Source organism: Epinephelus lanceolatus, chromosome 7 (assembly GCF_041903045.1).
Source record: "Epinephelus lanceolatus isolate andai-2023 chromosome 7, ASM4190304v1, whole genome shotgun sequence".
Taxonomy (NCBI): Eukaryota; Metazoa; Chordata; class Actinopteri; order Perciformes; family Serranidae; genus Epinephelus; species Epinephelus lanceolatus.
The window spans coordinates 24,141,385-24,160,134 of NC_135740.1; the positions used below are offsets into that span (position 1 = coordinate 24,141,385).

Consider the following 18,750-nt stretch of genomic DNA (forward strand, 5'->3'; position numbering starts at 1 on the left):
TACCGTTAAAGCTGCTCCAATACTATTTCTTTTTTAAATCGACGTATTTTGAAGCGGGTGCTCAACTTACACATCTCTATTGATAAAACCTTGCAAACCATTAAATCGCTGTTTTAACAAGATCATTGATATGTTTTTTTTAATTTTCAACTTGCATATTTGCCATATGCTTTCCCCCTGTAGCATTTAGTGTGCTGCAGGCGAATTGTTTGAGAATGCATTTTAATTTTCTGTTATTTTTGACAGGTGTTTTTTTTGTGTTATGTGTTTAAGCACACTATCATTATACAGTGCTGTGCCGAGTTCAAAGTTGCATTAATTTACAAATGCTTGACAAACATTCCAGTGTTATTTTCACATGATGCAGTGATGTCTTCAGGTTCTCTGCTTCAGCGCTTTACTGTGCTAGGGGACTTATTTGATGTTCAGCTTTTAGACTCTAAGGGACGCTGTTGGTCAGTGAAATAATTTCTGTGTTATGTCGTCATTCAGTCCATCCTCCCACTGACTATACGGTGAAGAAGGCTCTGTGTGTTGTGTAGAGGTTTGAGGGAAGAAAAAGAGAACATGGTCGCACAGACTTAAACCTTGAAGACGAGTTTAGATGTTACCAGTAAACGGAAACATCACAGCCAGCATTATTGTCATATAACTGGATTTCGATCACCCTTTTTCATTTTTTGTTGCCATGATGGCAACTCGAGGATCCGTCGCCTACATCTGCGCAAGATGGCGATTGTTTTGTGGATTGCGACGGCAAATAGGACTGTTCATGTTGCTGCTTCATGTGGTGAACATGGTAGGTGGTCAGATTCGTTATTCTATACCAGAGGAGATGAAGAAAGGCTCTGTTATCGGTAATGTAGCGCAAGATCTTGGTTTAGATCTGAGGAGGCTCCGTTCTGGCCGGGCCCGTATCGTGACCGGAGAAAATATTCACTACACCGAGCTGAAGACAGACAAAGGGATTCTAGTGGTGAATGAGAGAATAGACCGAGAGCAGCTTTGTGGAGACGTGACACCGTGTAGCTTCAGCTTTGAGGTGATTTTAGAAAACCCAATGGAACTGCACAGAGTAACTGTCGAGGTTTTGGATATAAATGATCATGCTCCCGTCTTCCCGAACAAAGACAAATCTATCAGCCTCGAAATAAGTGAATCAGCTGTAGTAGGAGTAAAATTTCCACTCTGGAGTGCAGAGGATCGAGATGTGGGGCAAAACGGATTGCAACATTACGTTTTTTCACCAAACGACAATTTCATATTGAAGCAACATGCAAATCCAGACGGAAGTAAATATGTTGAAATGGTGCTCCAGAAGCCTTTAGACAGAGAGCGACATCCCCATCTGTCTTTAAAACTAATCGCAGTTGACGGAGGAACACCACAGAGATCTGGGACAGTAAATATAGATGTTACTGTTTTAGATGCAAACGACAATGAACCACTATTTAACCAATCAGCATATAAAGCATCTGTGATGGAAAACACACTGAAGGGGACTGGTATTGTGACAGTAAATGCCACAGACGCTGACAGCGGTTCATATGGACTCATTTCGTACAGTTTGTCTCAGACGACAGGAAGTGCAGCAAATATATTCAGTATTGATGAAAACACCGGAAAGGTTTCTGTGTCTGGTCAGATAGATTATGAAAGAGACAGAAAATACGAGGTGAGAGTAGAGGCAAAGGATCAGGGTGGCCTAACCGGGACAAGTAAAATCGTAGTTGATGTTATTGATGTCAACGACAATGCTCCAGTTATTAATATTATGTCGTTTTCCAGCCCCCTGTCTGAGGATGCGCGTCCTGGTACAACGATTGCTATACTGAACATAAAAGATGCAGATTCTGAGAATAATGGTCAAATAAAATGTTCCATAGATGGTAAACTTCCTTTTAAGATCGAATCATCTCTAACAAATTATTACAATTTGATCTCAGATCAACATTTTGATAGAGAATCCGTCTCAGAATATAACATAACAATAACAGCCACTGATCTGGGGTCTCCCCCACTTTCTAGCTCCACAATATTACATCTTAAAATTTCTGACGTAAACGACAACGCCCCATTATTTGATAAAAGCAGCTACTCTGCTTACATCACAGAGAATAACTCCCCTGGAGTTTCTATATTTGCTGTCAGCGCGCGAGACTCTGACTGGAATCAAAACGCCAGAGTGTCGTATCTTTTAGAGGACACACAAGTCAGTGGCAGTCCAGTTTCTACTTATGTGTCTTTGAACTCTGAAAGCGGAGTTCTTAGTGCGGTTCGTTCTTTTGATTATGAGCAAATCAAACAGCTTCAGCTTGTAGTCAAAGCGCAGGATGGAGGCTCCCCTCCACTCAGTAGCAACGCGACTGTGAAAATACTGATCCAGGACCAGAACGACAACCCTCCTCAGGTGCTGTACCCAGTGCAGACTGGTGGGTCTGTGGTGGCTGAAATGGTGCCTCGTTCAGCAGATGTGGGCTATCTGGTGACTAAAGTGGTGGCTGTTGATGTGGACTCTGGACAGAATGCCTGGCTGTCCTATAAACTGCAGAAAGCCACAGACAGGGCGCTGTTTGAAGTGGGCTTACAGAATGGAGAAATAAGAACTATCCGCCAAGTGACTGATAAAGATGCTGTCAAACAAAGACTGAGTGTTATAGTGGAGGACAACGGGCAGCCCTCTCGTTCAGCTACAGTCATTGTTAACGTGGCGGTGGCGGACAGCTTCCCTGAAGTGCTGTCTGAGTTCACTGACTTTGCACACGACAAGGAGTACAATGACAACTTGACTTTTTACTTAGTCTTGGCTTTGGCTGTAGTTTCCTTCCTCTTCATCACGTGTTTGGTGGTTATTATATCAGTGAAGATCTACAGGTGGAGACAGTCTCGCATCCTGTATCACTCCAGTCTCCCTGTCATTCCATATTATCCACCACGTTACTCAGACACTTTGGGGACAGGGACTCTCCAACACGTGTACAATTACGAGGTGTGCAGGACGACAGACTCCAGAAAGAGTGACTGTAAGTTCGGCAGAGCCGGTAGTCAGAACGTGCTGATAATGGACCCCAGTTCTACAGGGACGATGCAGCGGATACAGAGTGACAAGAGCATCCTGGATGAACCTGACTCTCCTCTAGAGGTGAGTCAAATATTTTAGCTTTGTATGCTTGGCCCCTTTACTCTCTTTCTAGTTGCAGTGATGAAAGCCGTTGCAATACATGCAGTCTTTTTAAGCACCATGGACAGCACATCACTTGCCATCGCCAAATAGAAATGCTATGCTTTTGTCTAAGTAGTCACAGCTTCAGAAAGAACAGGATCCTGATTGAATCTAATATGAACTTTACTATGTTACTTTATTTCATTATTATTATTATTTTTTTTTTTATTTTTTTATTTTTTTTGCCTTAGTGCTTTGTCGGGAGAATAAGTTGTATCAATAATGTTTCACCAACACGTGTCTGCGCAAAGTTTACTGATGCTCTGATTTGGTAGATATAATGTGCTCGCCTGGCATAGAATGATACTGGCAGTATGGTTTACATTAGGCATTAAGTGACCCCCAAGAGTTTATATTGGAATACAGTCACAGTAATAAATTTATGAAAATATCAATGCTGAACAATATCATAACGCTGAAGCCGGATCCCCCGCATCTTTTGGCTGAACAATATTAAAGTGATTATCTTTCCTCCTGCGTTTGCACAGCAGATACCGTTTAACATATCCTACTATGGATGTTTTGGCTATCAGCGTACTTAGAGGCAAGTACTGAAACCCTTAGAAGCTATGGAATCGTTGTATGAAATTACGGACATGATTGAAGGGTTCAAACATGCATATTTTCAGATTACATTTTTACTTGCTCTATTATACCTCTCTTTTTTATGTAGCATCACGTGTAGCTATATGTGAATTGTTTTAGAAACAGATTTCATTTTCTTGGCAGTGTTGTTTTGTGTGTGTGTGTGTGTGTGTGTGTGTGTGTTTTACTTTAACACAAGATCTTGAATAATACATTGCGCCGACCTGAAACGAGCTTTAATGTACAAATCCTTTATGGAAATATATTATAGTGTGATTTCCACAGGAGGTAGAGATGTGTTCCGTTTGTCTGCTTCAGTTGGAAAGAGACCGTGTTGGATGTTCATCTTTTCGACTCTAAGGGACGCTGTTGGTCAATGAAATAATTTCTGAGTTGTGACGTTTTCCAGTCCACCCCCTGACTGACTATACAGTGAAGAAGGCACTGTGTGTTCTGTCGAGGTTTAGGGGACGTGAGAGAGAACATGGTCTCAAAGAATTACATGTAAAGGCTGAAGAGTTGTTTAGATGTAGGCAATAAGCGGATATATCATAGCCAGCTTTACCCTCATATCAACTGGATATCGATCATCTTTTTGATTCTTTGTTGCCATGATGGCAACTCGAGGATCCCTCGCCTACATCTTCGCAAGATGGCGATTGTTTTGTGGATTGCCACGGCAAATAGGACTGCTTATATTGCTGCTTCATGTGGTGAACATGGTAGGTGGTCAGATTCGTTATTCTATACCAGAGGAGATGAAGAAAGGCTCTGTTATCGGTAATGTAGCGCAAGATCTTGGTTTAGATCTGAGGAGGCTCCGTTCTGGGCGGGCCCGTATCGTGACCGGAGAAAATATTCACTACACCGAGCTGAAGACAGACAAAGGGATTCTAGTGGTGAATGAGAGAATAGACCGAGAGCAGCTTTGTGGAGACGTGACACCATGTAGCTTCAGCTTTGAGGTGATTTTAGAAAATCCAATGGAACTGCACAGAGTAACTGTCGAGGTTTTGGATATAAATGATCATGCTCCTGTTTTCCCGAATAACGACAAGCCTATCAGTTTTGAAATGAGTGAATCAGCTGCAGTAGGAGTTCAGTTTCCACTGCAGAGTGCAGAGGATCTAGATGTGGGGCAAAACGCGTTGCAAGATTACGTTTTATCACCAAACAATAATTTTATTTTGAGGCAACATGCAAATCCAGATGGAAGTAAATATGTTGAAATGGTGCTCCAGAAGCCTTTAGACAGAGAGCGACATCCCAATCTGTCTTTAAAACTAATCGCAGTTGACGGAGGAACACCACAGAGATCCGGTACAGTTAATATAGATGTTACTGTCTTAGATGTCAATGACAATGCACCAGTTTTTAACCAATCAGTGTATAAAGCATCTGTGATGGAAAACACACTGAGAGGCACCAGTATTGTGACAGTAAATGCCACAGACGCTGACAGCGGTTCAAATAAATTAATTACTTACAGTTTGTCTAAAATGAAAGGCAGTGCAGGAAATATTTTCAGTATTGATGAAAACACCGGAAAAGTTTCTGTGTCTGGTCAGATAGATTATGAAAGAGACAGAAAATACGAGGTGAGAGTAGAGGCAAAGGATCAGGGTGGCTTAATCGGAACAAGTAAAATTATCTTTGATGTTATTGATGTCAACGACAATGCTCCAGTTATTAATATTATGTCGTTTTCCAGCCCCCTGTCTGAGGATGCGCGTCCTGGTACAACGATTGCTATACTGAACATAAAAGATGCAGATTCTGAGAATAATGGTCAAATAAAATGTTCCATAGATGGTAAACTTCCTTTTAAGATCGAATCATCTCTAACAAATTATTACAATTTGATCTCAGATCAACATTTTGATAGAGAATCCGTCTCAGAATATAACATAACAATAACAGCCACTGATCTGGGGTCTCCCCCACTTTCTAGCTCCACAATATTACATCTTAAAATTTCTGACGTAAACGACAACGCCCCATTATTTGATAAAAGCAGCTACTCTGCTTACATCACAGAGAATAACTCCCCTGGAGTTTCTATATTTGCTGTCAGCGCGCGAGACTCTGACTGGAATCAAAACGCCAGAGTGTCGTATCTTTTAGAGGACACACAAGTCAGTGGCAGTCCAGTTTCTACTTATGTGTCTTTAAACTCTGAAAGCGGAGTTCTTAGTGCGGTTCGTTCTTTTGATTATGAGCAAATCAAACAGCTTCATCTTGTAGTCAAAGCGCAGGATGGAGGCTCCCCTCCACTCAGTAGCAACGTGAGTGTGAAAATACTGATCCAGGACCAGAACGACAACCCTCCTCAGGTGCTGTACCCAGTGCAGACTGGTGGGTCTGTGGTGGCTGAAATGGTGCCTCGTTCAGCAGATGTGGGCTATCTGGTGACTAAAGTGGTGGCTGTTGATGTGGACTCTGGACAGAATGCCTGGCTGTCCTATAAACTGCAGAAAGCCACAGACAGGGCGCTGTTTGAAGTGGGCTTACAGAATGGAGAAATAAGAACTATCCGCCAAGTGACTGATAAAGATGCTGTCAAACAAAGACTGAGTGTTATAGTGGAGGACAACGGGCAGCCCTCTCGTTCAGCTACAGTCATTGTTAACGTGGCGGTGGCGGACAGCTTCCCTGAAGTGCTGTCTGAGTTCACTGACTTTGCACACGACAAGGAGTACAATGACAACCTGACTTTTTACTTAGTCTTGGCTTTGGCTGTAGTTTCCTTCCTCTTCATCACGTGTTTGGTGGTTATTATATCAGTGAAGATCTACAGATGGAGACAGTCTCGCATCCTGTATCACTCCAGTCTCCCTGTCATTCCATATTATCCACCACGTTACTCAGACACTTTGGGGACAGGGACTCTCCAACACGTGTACAATTACGAGGTGTGCAGGACGACGGACTCCAGAAAGAGTGACTGTAAGTTCGGCAGAGCCGGTAGTCAGAACGTGCTGATAATGGACCCCAGTTCTACAGGGACGATGCAGCGGATACAGAGTGACAAGAGCATCCTGGATGAACCTGACTCTCCTCTAGAGGTGAGTCAAATATTTTAGCTTCGTCTGCCTCCCCCCTTTGTTCTCTGTCTTTATATAGTTGCATTGATAAAAGCCGTTGCACTATATGCAGTCTTTTAAGCACCATGGACAGCACATCAGTTGCCATCGTCTAATTGAAGTGCTATCCTTGTTTAAGTCTCCATAGACACAGCTTTAGAAAAACAGGTTCCTGGTGGAATCTAATATGAACTTTGTTATGTAACTTTGATATTTTTTTGCCTTGATTATTTTTTCTGGAGAGTAAGCTGTATCAATAATGTTTCAACAACACGTGTGTTCGCAAAGTTTCAGTTCATTTCAGTTCATTTATTTATTGGTCTCCTTAGAGAAATTTGACTTGGAGCTAGGGGTCAGCATACACATACATACAATCATCATATGGTTACCAACATAAAAATAAACACGTTACAACACATAGTCACCCAGTTAGCCTGGGTGACTATGTATACACATTTATATAATGCTTAGAAGCATTATATATTTATATATATAATATTTATAAGTTTACTTATAACGCTCTGATTTGGTGGATACAATGTGCTCGCTTGGCAAAAACAGATGTTGTTTGTGTGGTTCACATTAGGCATGAAGTGACCTTTGAGAGTTTAAATCTGAATTCAGTCGTCGCAATAAATTAATGAAAATTTCAATGATTAGCAGTACCATAATGGTGACTCCGGAACCCCCACATCTTTTGGCTAAACAATATTAAAGTGACGAGCATTTCTCCCGTGTTAGCAAAGCACATACTGTTTAACATGTCCTAATATCGATTGTTTGGCTATCAGCGTACTTAGAGGCAATCACCGAACTTTCACATAGATAAACCCCTACAAGCCATTGAATCATTGTATGAAATCATGGATGTGCTTGAAGGGTTTAAACATGCATATTTCCAGATGGCATTTTTTCTTGCACTGTTGTGCATCTCTTTTTTTATGTCGTATCGAGTGAGTAGTATGTGAATTGTTTGAGAATTATATTACATTTCCTTGGCAGTGTTGTTTTGTGTGTGTGTGTGTGTGTGTGTGTGTGTGTGTGTTTTACTTTAACACAAACTCTTGAATAACACATTGTGCCGACCTGAAACGAGCTTTACTGTACAAATCCTTTATGAAAATATATTCCAGTGTGATTTCCACAGGAGGTAGAGATGTATTCCATGTGTCTGCATCAGAGGTTTATTGTGGTAGGGGCCTTATTTGCTGTTCAGTTGGAAAGATACCGTGTTGGATGTTCATCTTTTCGACTCTAAGGGACGCTGTTGGTCAATGAAATAATTTCTGTGTTGTGACGTTATTCAGTCCATCCTCTGACTGACTATACAGTGAAGAAGGCTCTCTGTGTTGTGTAGAGGTTTGAGGGACGAGAGAGAGAACATGGTCTCACAGGCTTGCATGTAACGGTTGAAGACGTGTTTAGATGTGACCAGTAATCGGATATATCATAGCCAGCTTTACCTTCATATCAACTGGAAATTGGTTTTATTTTTTATTCTTTGTTGCCATGATGGCAACTCGAGGATCCCCCGTCTACATCTGCGCAAGATGGCGATTGTTTTGTGGATTGCGACGGCAAATAGGACTGCTTATGTTGCTGCTTCATGTGGTGAACATGGTAGGTGGTCAGATTCGTTATTCTATACCAGAGGAGATGAAGAAAGGCTCTGTTATCGGTAATGTAGCGCAAGATCTTGGTTTAGATCTGAGGAGGCTCCGTTCTGGGCGGGCCCGTATCGTGACCGGAGAAAATATTCACTACACCGAGCTGAAGACAGACAAAGGGATTCTAGTGGTGAATGAGAGAATAGACCGAGAGCAGCTTTGTGGAGACGTGACACCATGTAGCTTCAGCTTTGAGGTGATTTTAGAAAATCCAATGGAACTGCACAGAGTAACTGTCGAGGTTTTAGATATAAATGATCATGCTCCCGTTTTCCGAAATAAAGACAAGTCTATCAGTTTCGACATCAGTGAATTAGCTGCAGTCGGAGTGCAGTTTCCACTGTGGAGTGCAGAGGATCGAGATGTGGGGCAAAACGCTTTGCAAGATTATATTTTATCACCAAACGACAATTTTATATTGAAACAACATGCAAATCCAGACGGAAGTAAATATGTTGAAATGGTGCTCCAGAAGCCTTTAGACAGAGAGCGACATCCCCATCTGTCTTTAAAACTAATCGCAGTTGACGGAGGAACACCACAGAGATCTGGGACAGTTAATATAGATGTTACTGTTTTAGATGCAAACGACAACATTCCGGTTTTTAACCAATCAGTGTATAAAGCATCTGTGATGGAAAACACACTGAAAGGCACCAGTATTATCACAGTAAATGCCACAGACGCTGACAGCGGTTCATATGGACTCATTACTTACAGTTTGTCTCAGACGACAGGAACCGCAGCCGATATATTCAGTATTGATGAAAACACCGGAAAGGTTTCTGTGTATGGTCAGATAGATTATGAAAGAGACAAAAAATACGAGGTGAGAGTAGAGGCAAAGGATCAGGGTGGCTTAATCGGAACAAGTAAAATTATAGTTGATGTCACTGACGTCAACGACAATGCCCCAGTTATTAATATTATGTCGTTTTCCAGCCCCCTGTCTGAGGATGCGCGTCCTGGTACAACGATTGCTATACTGAACATAAAAGATGCAGATTCTGAGAATAATGGTCAAATAAAATGTTCAATAGATGGTAAACTTCCTTTTAAGATCGAATCATCTCTAGCAAATTATTACAATTTGATCTCAGATCAACATTTTGATAGAGAATCCGTCTCAGAATATAACATAACAATAACAGCCACTGATCTGGGGTCTCCCCCACTTTCTAGCTCCACAATATTACATCTTAAAATTTCTGACGTAAACGACAACGCCCCATTATTTGATAAAAGCAGCTACTCTGCTTACATCACAGAGAATAACTCCCCTGGAGTTTCTATATTTGCTGTCAGCGCGCGAGACTCTGACTGGAATCAAAACGCCAGAGTGTCGTATCTTTTAGAGGACACACAAGTCAGTGGCAGTCCAGTTTCTACTTATGTGTCTTTGAACTCTGAAAGCGGAGTTCTTAGTGCGGTTCGTTCTTTTGATTATGAGCAAATCAAACAGCTTCAGCTTGTAGTCAAAGCGCAGGATGGAGGCTCCCCTCCACTCAGTAGCAACGCGACTGTGAAAATACTGATCCAGGACCAGAACGACAACCCTCCTCAGGTGCTGTACCCAGTGCAGACTGGTGGCTCTGTGGTGGCTGAAATGGTGCCTCGTTCAGCAGATGTGGGCTATCTGGTGACTAAAGTGGTGGCTGTTGATGTGGACTCTGGACAAAATGCCTGGCTGTCCTATAAACTGCAGAAAGCCACAGACAGGGCGCTGTTTGAAGTGGGCTTACAGAATGGAGAAATAAGAACTATCCGCCAAGTGACTGATAAAGATGCTGTCAAACAAAGACTGAGTGTTATAGTGGAGGACAACGGGCAGCCCTCTCGTTCAGCTACAGTCATTGTTAACGTGGCGGTGGCGGACAGCTTCCCTGAAGTGCTGTCTGAGTTCACTGACTTTCCACACGACAAGGAGTACAATGACAACCTGACTTTTTACTTAGTCTTGGCTTTGGCTGTAGTTTCCTTCCTCTTCATCACGTGTGTGGTGGTTATTATATCAGTGAAAATCTACAGATGGAGACAGTCTCGCATCCTGTATCACTCCAGTCTCCCTGTCATTCCATATTATCCACCACGTTACTCAGACACTTTGGGGACAGGGACTCTCCAACACGTGTACAATTACGAGGTGTGCAGGACGACGGACTCCAGAAAGAGTGACTGTAAGTTCGGCAGAGCCGGTAGTCAGAACGTGCTGATAATGGACCCCAGTTCTACAGGGACGATGCAGCGGATACAGAGTGACAAGAGCATCCTGGATGAACCTGACTCTCCTCTAGAGGTGAGTCAAATATTTTAGCTTTGTATGCCTGGCCCCTTTATCCTCTTTCAATGCTGAGTTACATTGATAAAAGCCGCAGCCCCACGTGCGGTCATTTTTAGCACCATGGCCAGCACCTCTGTTGGCATCGCCCTGTGCAAGTGTTTCGTCTTTTCCAGTCTTCATGAATACGGCTTTAAAAAGCACAGGTTACTGAACGGATCTCATTTGAAGTTTGGTATGTAGCTATGTTATATTGCCTGAATGCGTTTTGTGGACAATAGTGTTGTGTTATTTAAGGTTCAACTTCACGTGCTTGTGCAACGTTCAGTGTGCTCTCTTCGGAAAGAACGGTGCTGTTAGTATGGCTGACGTAAGGCATAAAGGCACTTAAACATTTAGGAGTTAAAACAGTGACAGTCCATTTATGAAAATAACAGTGCTGAAAAGTACTACAATAGAACCCGGATCCCCTACATACTTTTGCCTTACAATATAGGTGACGAGCCATCTTCATACATTTGCACTGCATGTTCCTGATCCAATACAGAATTTTTTGGATATCGAAGTATTTTGAGAGTGACACATCTATGTTTGTAAAGCCTTGCAAATTACAGAACTGTTGTTAAAAAAATAATTAATATGGGTCTTAAGTTTAAACTTGTATAACTGTCATATGCTTATCCCCCTGTCGCATTTAGTGTGCTGCACGTGAATTTTTTGAGAATGCGATTTCATTTTCTGTTATTTTTGACAGGTGTTGTTTGTGTTATATTTCTAAGCAAAACTTAATATTATACAGTACTGTGCCGAGTTGAAACGTGCATGAATTTAAAAAGCTTAACAAACATTCCAGTATTATTTTCACATGAGGTAAAGATGTGTTCAGGTTCTCTGCTTCAGAGCTTTATTGTGGGGACTTATTTGATGTTCATGTTTTCGACTCTAAGCGACGCTGTTGGTCAGTGAAATAATTTCTGTGTCATGTCGTCATTCAGTCCATCCTCCGACTGACTATACAGTGAAGAAGGCTCTGTGTGTTGTGTAGAGGTTTGAGCGACGAAAGAGACAACATGGTCGGACAGACTTAAACCTTGAAGACGTGTTTAGATGTGACCAGTAAACGGAAACATCACAGCCTGCTTTATCCTCATATCAGTTGGATATATATCACCTTTTTTTATTCTTTGTTGCCATGATGGCAACTCGAGGATCCCTCGCCTACATCTGCGCAAGATGGCGATTGTTTTCTGGATTGCGACGGCAAATAGGACTGTTCATGTTGCTGCTTCATGTGGTGAACATGGTAGGTGGTCAGATTCGTTATTCTATACCAGAGGAGATGAAGAAAGGCTCTGTTATCGGTAATGTAGCGCAAGATCTTGGTTTAGATCTGAGGAGGCTCCGTTCTGGGCGGGCCCGTATCGTGACCGGAGAAAATATTCACTACACCGAGCTGAAGACAGACAAAGGGATTCTAGTGGTGAATGAGAGAATAGACCGAGAGCAGCTTTGTGGAGACGTGACACCATGTAGCTTCAGCTTTGAGGTGATTTTAGAAAACCCAATGGAACTGCACAGAGTAACTGTCGAGGTTTTAGACATTAATGATCACGCTCCTGTTTTCCCAAATAATGACAAGCCTATCAGCCTCGAAATAAGTGAATCTGCTGCAGTAGGAGTAAAATTTCCACTGCAGAGTGCAGAGGATCTAGATGTGGGTCAAAACGGGTTGCAAGATTATATTTTATCACCAAATGACAATTTTATATTGAAGCAACATTCAAATCCAGATGGAAGTAAATATGTTGAAATGGTGCTCCAGAAGCCTTTAGACAGAGAGCGACATCCCCATCTGTCTTTAAAATTAATCGCAGTTGACGGAGGAACACCACAGAGATCCGGTACAGTTAATATAGATGTTACTGTTTTAGATGCCAATGACAATGCACCAGTATTTAACCAATCAGTGTATAAAGCATCTGTGATGGAAAACACACTGAAAGGCACCAGTATTATCACAGTAAATGCCACAGACGCTGACAGCGGTTCATATGGACTCATTACTTACAGTTTGTCTAAAATGAAAGGCAGTGCAGGGAATATTTTCAGTATTGATGAAAACACCGGAACAGTTTCTGTGTCTGGTCAGATAGATTATGAAAGAGACAGAAAATACGAGGTGAGAGTAGAGGCAAAGGATCAGGGTGGCCTAACCGGAACAAGTAAAATAATATTTGATGTCATTGACGTCAACGACAATGCTCCAGTTATTAATATTATGTCGTTTTCCAGCCCCCTGTCTGAGGATGCGCGTCCTGGTACAACGATTGCTATACTGAACATAAAAGATGCAGATTCTGAGAATAATGGTCAAATAAAATGTTCAATAGATGGTAAACTTCCTTTTAAGATCGAATCATCTCTAACAAATTATTACAATTTGATCTCAGATCAACATTTTGATAGAGAATCCGTCACAGAATATAACATAAAAATAACAGCCACTGATCTGGGGTCTCCCCCACTTTCTAGCTCCACAATATTACATCTTAAAATTTCTGACGTAAACGACAACGCCCCGTTATTTGATAAAAGCAGCTACTCTGCTTACATCGCAGAGAATAACTCCCCTGGAGTTTCTATATTTGCTGTCAGCGCGCGAGACTCTGACTGGAATCAAAACGCCAGAGTGTCGTATCTTTTAGAGGACACACAAGTCAGTGGCAGTCCAGTTTCTACTTATGTGTCTTTAAACTCTGAAAACGGAGTTCTTAGTGCGATTCGTTCTTTTGATTATGAGCAAATCAAACAGCTTCAGCTTGTAGTCAAAGCGCAGGATGGAGGCTCCCCTCCACTCAGTAGCAACGTGAGTGTGAAAATACTGATCCAGGACCAGAACGACAACCCTCCTCAGGTGCTGTACCCAGTGCAGACTGGTGGCTCTGTGGTGGCTGAAATGGTGCCTCGTTCAGCAGATGTGGGCTGTCTGGTGACTAAAGTGGTGGCTGTTGATGTGGACTCTGGACAGAATGCCTGGCTGTCCTATAAACTGCAGAAAGCCACAGACAGGGCGCTGTTTGAAGTGGGCTTACAGAATGGAGAAATAAGAACTATCCGCCAAGTGACTGATAAAGATGCTGTCAAACAAAGACTGAGTGTTATAGTGGAGGACAACGGGCAGCCCTCTCGTTCAGCTACAGTCATTGTTAACGTGGCGGTGGCGGACAGCTTCCCTGAAGTGCTGTCTGAGTTCACTGACTTTGCACACGACAAGGAGTACAATGACAACCTGACTTTTTACTTAGTCTTGGCTTTGGCTGTAGTTTCCTTCCTCTTCATCACGTGTGTGGTGGTTATTATATCAGTGAAGATCTACAGATGGAGACAGTCTCGCATCCTGTATCACTCCAGTCTCCCTGTCATTCCATATTATCCACCACGTTACTCAGACACTTTGGGGACAGGGACTCTCCAACACGTGTACAATTACGAGGTGTGCAGGACGACAGACTCCAGAAAGAGTGACTGTAAGTTCGGCAGAGCCGGTAGTCAGAACGTGCTGATAATGGACCCCAGTTCTACAGGGACGATGCAGCGGATACAGAGTGACAAGAGCATCCTGGATGAACCAGACTCTCCTCTAGAGGTGAGTCAAGTAATGTACCTTCGTTTCTTTGCCATTTCTTCTCTGTATTCAGTTACATTGATGGTAAAGTGCCACACGGTCTGCTGTCCTCTTCAGCACTACGGACAGCGCCTCACTTTGCATCACTTAAAAGGAGTGCTGCTGTAGTCATATTTGAATCATATTGCCTTTCATCCTCAGTTAGTGATATGGTGTGTTATTGTTTCACACTGGATGTGACTTTGAGGCATTTGGTGTTAACGTGCATGGATGGGTTGCTGGTTTCTACATGTATTAGTGCATTGTGAGTGATCTTTAGAGTCTCTTGCTTCCACTCTCATTGTTAAAAGATACTTTGAATGTTACTTAAATTATTATTCTAATAACCAAAAGTGCTCCTCCCACGGCTCTCATTTGACATCAACTATCTTTACCATGCTCCTTGTGTTTTTGTTTCAGAGGGCTTCTCCAAATAATGATAGAAGTAGAGTGGTATTTTGTGGGGGTTTTGTAGATCCCAGTTGTACAGGGATGATCCTACAAATACAGAGTGAAAAGAGCATGAGCCAGACTGTCATCTGGAAGTTAACTTAATATTCACTTCGTCAGTGTTTTGTACTTCAGTACCATGGACAACATCCCAGTCAGTTTGCATCACCTAATAGGAGTTTTGCTCTGGTCAGAATTTTCACAGGTTTAGCAGTGGAGACCACATAGCTGTCAAACTATATCTCCTGCACACAAACTTTACATTCTAATCTGTCTTTGCAGTATTTGAAAATCACACAACAGCCTCTTGGGAGTATATTTTACTACTGATCACAAATTCATACAAATACATTTTTGCATACTTATGTAACATATAGGAGACAGCATCACTTACATATGACACTGTAACACCTTGTAAGATAATTTATAAGTGTATTGACTCATTACTGTAGTTGCATAATGAAAACATGCCCAGTGTCATGAACATTATAACTTCAAAGCCCATGTTGATGCTTTACTTAATTTACAAATGGCTGTTTCATTAATTTAGTGAGACCAATTGCATTCTCAGCATATTATTTGAACTGTGATGTCACACAGTTCGTTTTTAACAGTCACTTCAGTGGAATCGTAGAAAACCATGTTAAACGTTGCCTTAAATTACAGGTGTTGTCTTAAAAATCAACCTCAATGTGATTTATGCAGTATATGGAGACGTATTGTTTCTGTCAGACTGTTTTAGAGTGCTGCAGTAGTGCTGTGCACGTTTTAGACTCTAAGGGACGCTGTTGGTCAGTGAAATAATTTCTGTGTTATGTCGTCATTCAGTCCATCCCCTGACTGAAATATACAGTGAAGAAGGCTCTCTGTTTTGTCGATGTTAAGGGGACGTGAGAGAGGACATGGTCTCAGGGACTTCACTGTAAAGGTTGAAGACGTGTTTATATGAGACAAAGAAACCGATTTATAAGAAGCAGCTTTACTGACATATAACTGGATATATATCACCTTTTTTATTCTTTGTTGCCATGATGGCAACTCGAGGATCCCTCGCCTACATCTGCGCAAGATGGCGATTGTTTTGTGGATTGCGACGGAAAATAGGACTGCTTATGTTGCTGCTTCATGTGGTGAACATGGTAGGTGGTCAGATTCGTTATTCTATACCAGAGGAGATGAAGAAAGGCTCTGTTATCGGTAATGTAGCGCAAGATCTCGGTTTAGATCTGAGGAGGCTCCGTTCTGGGCGGGCCCGTATCGTGACCGGAGAAAATATTCACTACACCGAGCTGAAGACAGACAAAGGGATTCTAGTGGTGAATGAGAGAATAGACCGAGAGCAGCTTTGTGGAGACGTAACACCATGTAGCTTCAGCTTTGAGGTGATTTTAGAAAACCCGATTGAATTACACAGAATAACGGTTGAGGTTTTGGATATAAATGATCATGCTCCCGTTTTCCTGAATAGAGATGAATCTATCAGCCTCGAAATAAGTGAATCAGCTGTAGTTGGAGTGCAGTTTCCTCTATGGAGTGCAGAGGATCTAGATGTGGGGCAAAACGCGTTGCAAAATTATGTTTTATCACCAAACGACAATTTTATATTGAAGCAACATGCAAATCCAGATGGAAGTAAATATGTTGAAATGGTGCTCCAGAAGCCTTTAGACAGAGAGCGACATCCCCATCTGTCTTTAAAACTAATCGCAGTTGACGGAGGAACACCACAGAGATCTGGGACAGTTAATATAGATGTTACTGTTTTAGATGCCAATGACAATGCACCAGTATTTAACCAATCAGTGTATAAAGCATCTGTGATGGAAAACACACTGAAAGGCACCAGTATTATTACAGTAAATGCCACAGACGCTGACAGCGGTTCATATGGACTCATTACTTACAGTTTGTCTCAGACAAAAGGAAGTACGGTCGACATATTCAGTATTGATGAAAATACCGGAAAAGTGTCTGTGTCTGGTCAGATAGATTATGAAAGAGACAGAAAATACGAGGTGAGAGTAGAGGCAAAGGATCACGGTGGTCTTACCGGAACAAGTAAAATAATATTTGATGTTACTGACGTCAACGACAATGCTCCAGTTATTAATATTATGTCGTTTTCCAGCCCCCTGTCTGAGGATGCGCCTCCTGGTACAACTGTGGCTGTTTTGAACATAAAAGATGCAGATTCTGAGAATAATGGTCAAATAAAATGTTCCATAGATGGTAAACTTCCTTTTAAGATCGAATCATCTCTAACAAATTATTACAATTTGATCTCAGATCAACATTTTGATAGAGAATCCGTCTCAGAATATAACATAACAATAACAGCCACTGATCTGGGGTCTCCCCCACTTTCTAGCTCCACAATATTACACCTTAAAATTTCTGACGTAAACGACAACGCCCCATTATTTGATAAAAGCAGCTACTCTGCTTACATCACAGAGAATAACTCCCCTGGAGTTTCTATATTTGCTGTCAGCGCGCGAGACTCTGACTGGAATCAAAACGCCAGAGTGTCGTATCTTTTAGAGGACACACAAGTCAGTGGCAGTCCAGTTTCTACTTATGTGTCTTTAAACTCTGAAAGCGGAGTTCTTAGTGCGGTTCGTTCTTTTGATTATGAGCAAATCAAACAGCTTCAGCTTGTAGTCAAAGCGCAGGATGGAGGCTCCCCTCCACTCAGTAGCAACGTGAGTGTGAAAATACTGATCCAGGACCAGAACGACAACCCTCCTCAGGTGCTGTACCCAGTGCAGACTGGTGGGTCTGTGGTGGCTGAAATGGTGCCTCGTTCAGCAGATGTGGGCTATCTGGTGACTAAAGTGGTGGCTGTTGATGTGGACTCTGGACAGAATGCCTGGCTGTCCTATAAACTGCAGAAAGCCACAGACAGGGCGCTGTTTGAAGTGGGCTTACAGAATGGAGAAATAAGAACTATCCGCCAAGTGAGTGATAAAGATGCTGTCAAACAAAGACTGAGTGTTATAGTGGAGGACAACGGGCAGCCCTCTCGTTCAGCTACAGTCATTGTTAACGTGGCGGTGGCGGACAGCTTCCCTGAAGTGCTGTCTGAGTTCACTGACTTTCCACACGACAAGGAGTACAATGACAACCTGACTTTTTACTTAGTCTTGGCTTTGGCTGTAGTTTCCTTCCTCTTCATCACGTGTTTGGTGGTTATTATATCAGTGAAAATCTACAGATGGAAACAGTCTCGTATCCTGTATCACTCCAGTCTCCCTGTCATCCCATATTATCCACCACGTTACTCAGACACTTTGGGGACAGGGACTCTCCAACACGTGTACAATTACGAGGTGTGCAGGACGACAGACTCCAGAAAGAGTGACTGTAAGTTCGGCAGAGCCGGTAGTCAGAACGTGCTGATAATGGACCCCAGTTCTACAGGGACGATGCAGCGGCTACAGAGTGACAAGAGCATCCTGGATGAACCTGACTCTCCTCTAGAGGTGAGTCAAATATGTTAGCTTTTTCTACCTGGCTCCTGTGGTCTCTTTCAATGTTCAGTTAAATTATACAAGCCATAGTCGTACGTGCAGTAATTTTCAGCACCATGGACAGCATCACAGTTAGTCTGACCCTCTTTGTAAGAATTCTGCGTCTGTAAAACTCTTTGCATGTGTATCCGTGGCTTCAAGACCACATATCGTGGACATTATGTTATGCCAAAATTTTGCAATTCCAAGATTATATGTTGTTCTTGAAATATACCTGCACACTATACACTTCCAACTAATTTAATTTTGTTAATTTTTTTGATATGCAAA

General features: G+C 42.2%; 3 protein-coding genes and 2 pseudogenes across 5 annotated transcripts; all 5 read left to right on the forward strand.

Annotated features, from left to right (window-relative positions):
* Positions 1–515: 515 nt before the first annotated feature.
* LOC117261144 (protocadherin gamma-A3-like) lies at positions 516–3,160 on the forward strand. The gene has a single exon (XM_078169357.1). It carries the CDS (start codon positions 689–691, stop codon positions 3,158–3,160), a length of 2,472 nt encoding a protein of 823 aa, XP_078025483.1. The 5' UTR covers positions 516–688.
* Positions 3,161–4,419: 1,259 nt separating this feature from the next.
* LOC117261143 (protocadherin gamma-A11 pseudogene) lies at positions 4,420–7,805 on the forward strand (annotated as a pseudogene). The gene has a single exon (XR_013491805.1). The product of XR_013491805.1 is annotated as a protocadherin gamma-A11 pseudogene (transcript).
* A 595-nt stretch (positions 7,806–8,400) lies between these two features.
* Positions 8,401–11,517, forward strand: LOC117261147 (protocadherin gamma-A3 pseudogene; annotated as a pseudogene). Its single transcript, XR_013491804.1, has one exon. The product of XR_013491804.1 is annotated as a protocadherin gamma-A3 pseudogene (transcript).
* A 309-nt stretch (positions 11,518–11,826) lies between these two features.
* Positions 11,827–14,629, forward strand: LOC144463857 (protocadherin gamma-A3-like). The gene is made up of 2 exons (XM_078169629.1): positions 11,827–14,482; positions 14,579–14,629. The coding sequence occupies exons 1-2, from the start codon at positions 12,029–12,031 to the stop codon at positions 14,627–14,629; spliced, it is 2,505 nt and encodes an 834-aa protein (XP_078025755.1). The 5' UTR covers positions 11,827–12,028.
* Positions 14,630–16,086: 1,457 nt separating this feature from the next.
* On the forward strand, positions 16,087–18,450 carry LOC117261417 (protocadherin gamma-A7-like). The gene is made up of 2 exons (XM_078169630.1): positions 16,087–16,370; positions 17,664–18,450. Exons 1-2 carry the CDS (start codon positions 16,087–16,089, stop codon positions 18,448–18,450), a joined length of 1,071 nt encoding a protein of 356 aa, XP_078025756.1.
* The last annotated feature ends 300 nt before the right edge of the window (positions 18,451–18,750 follow it).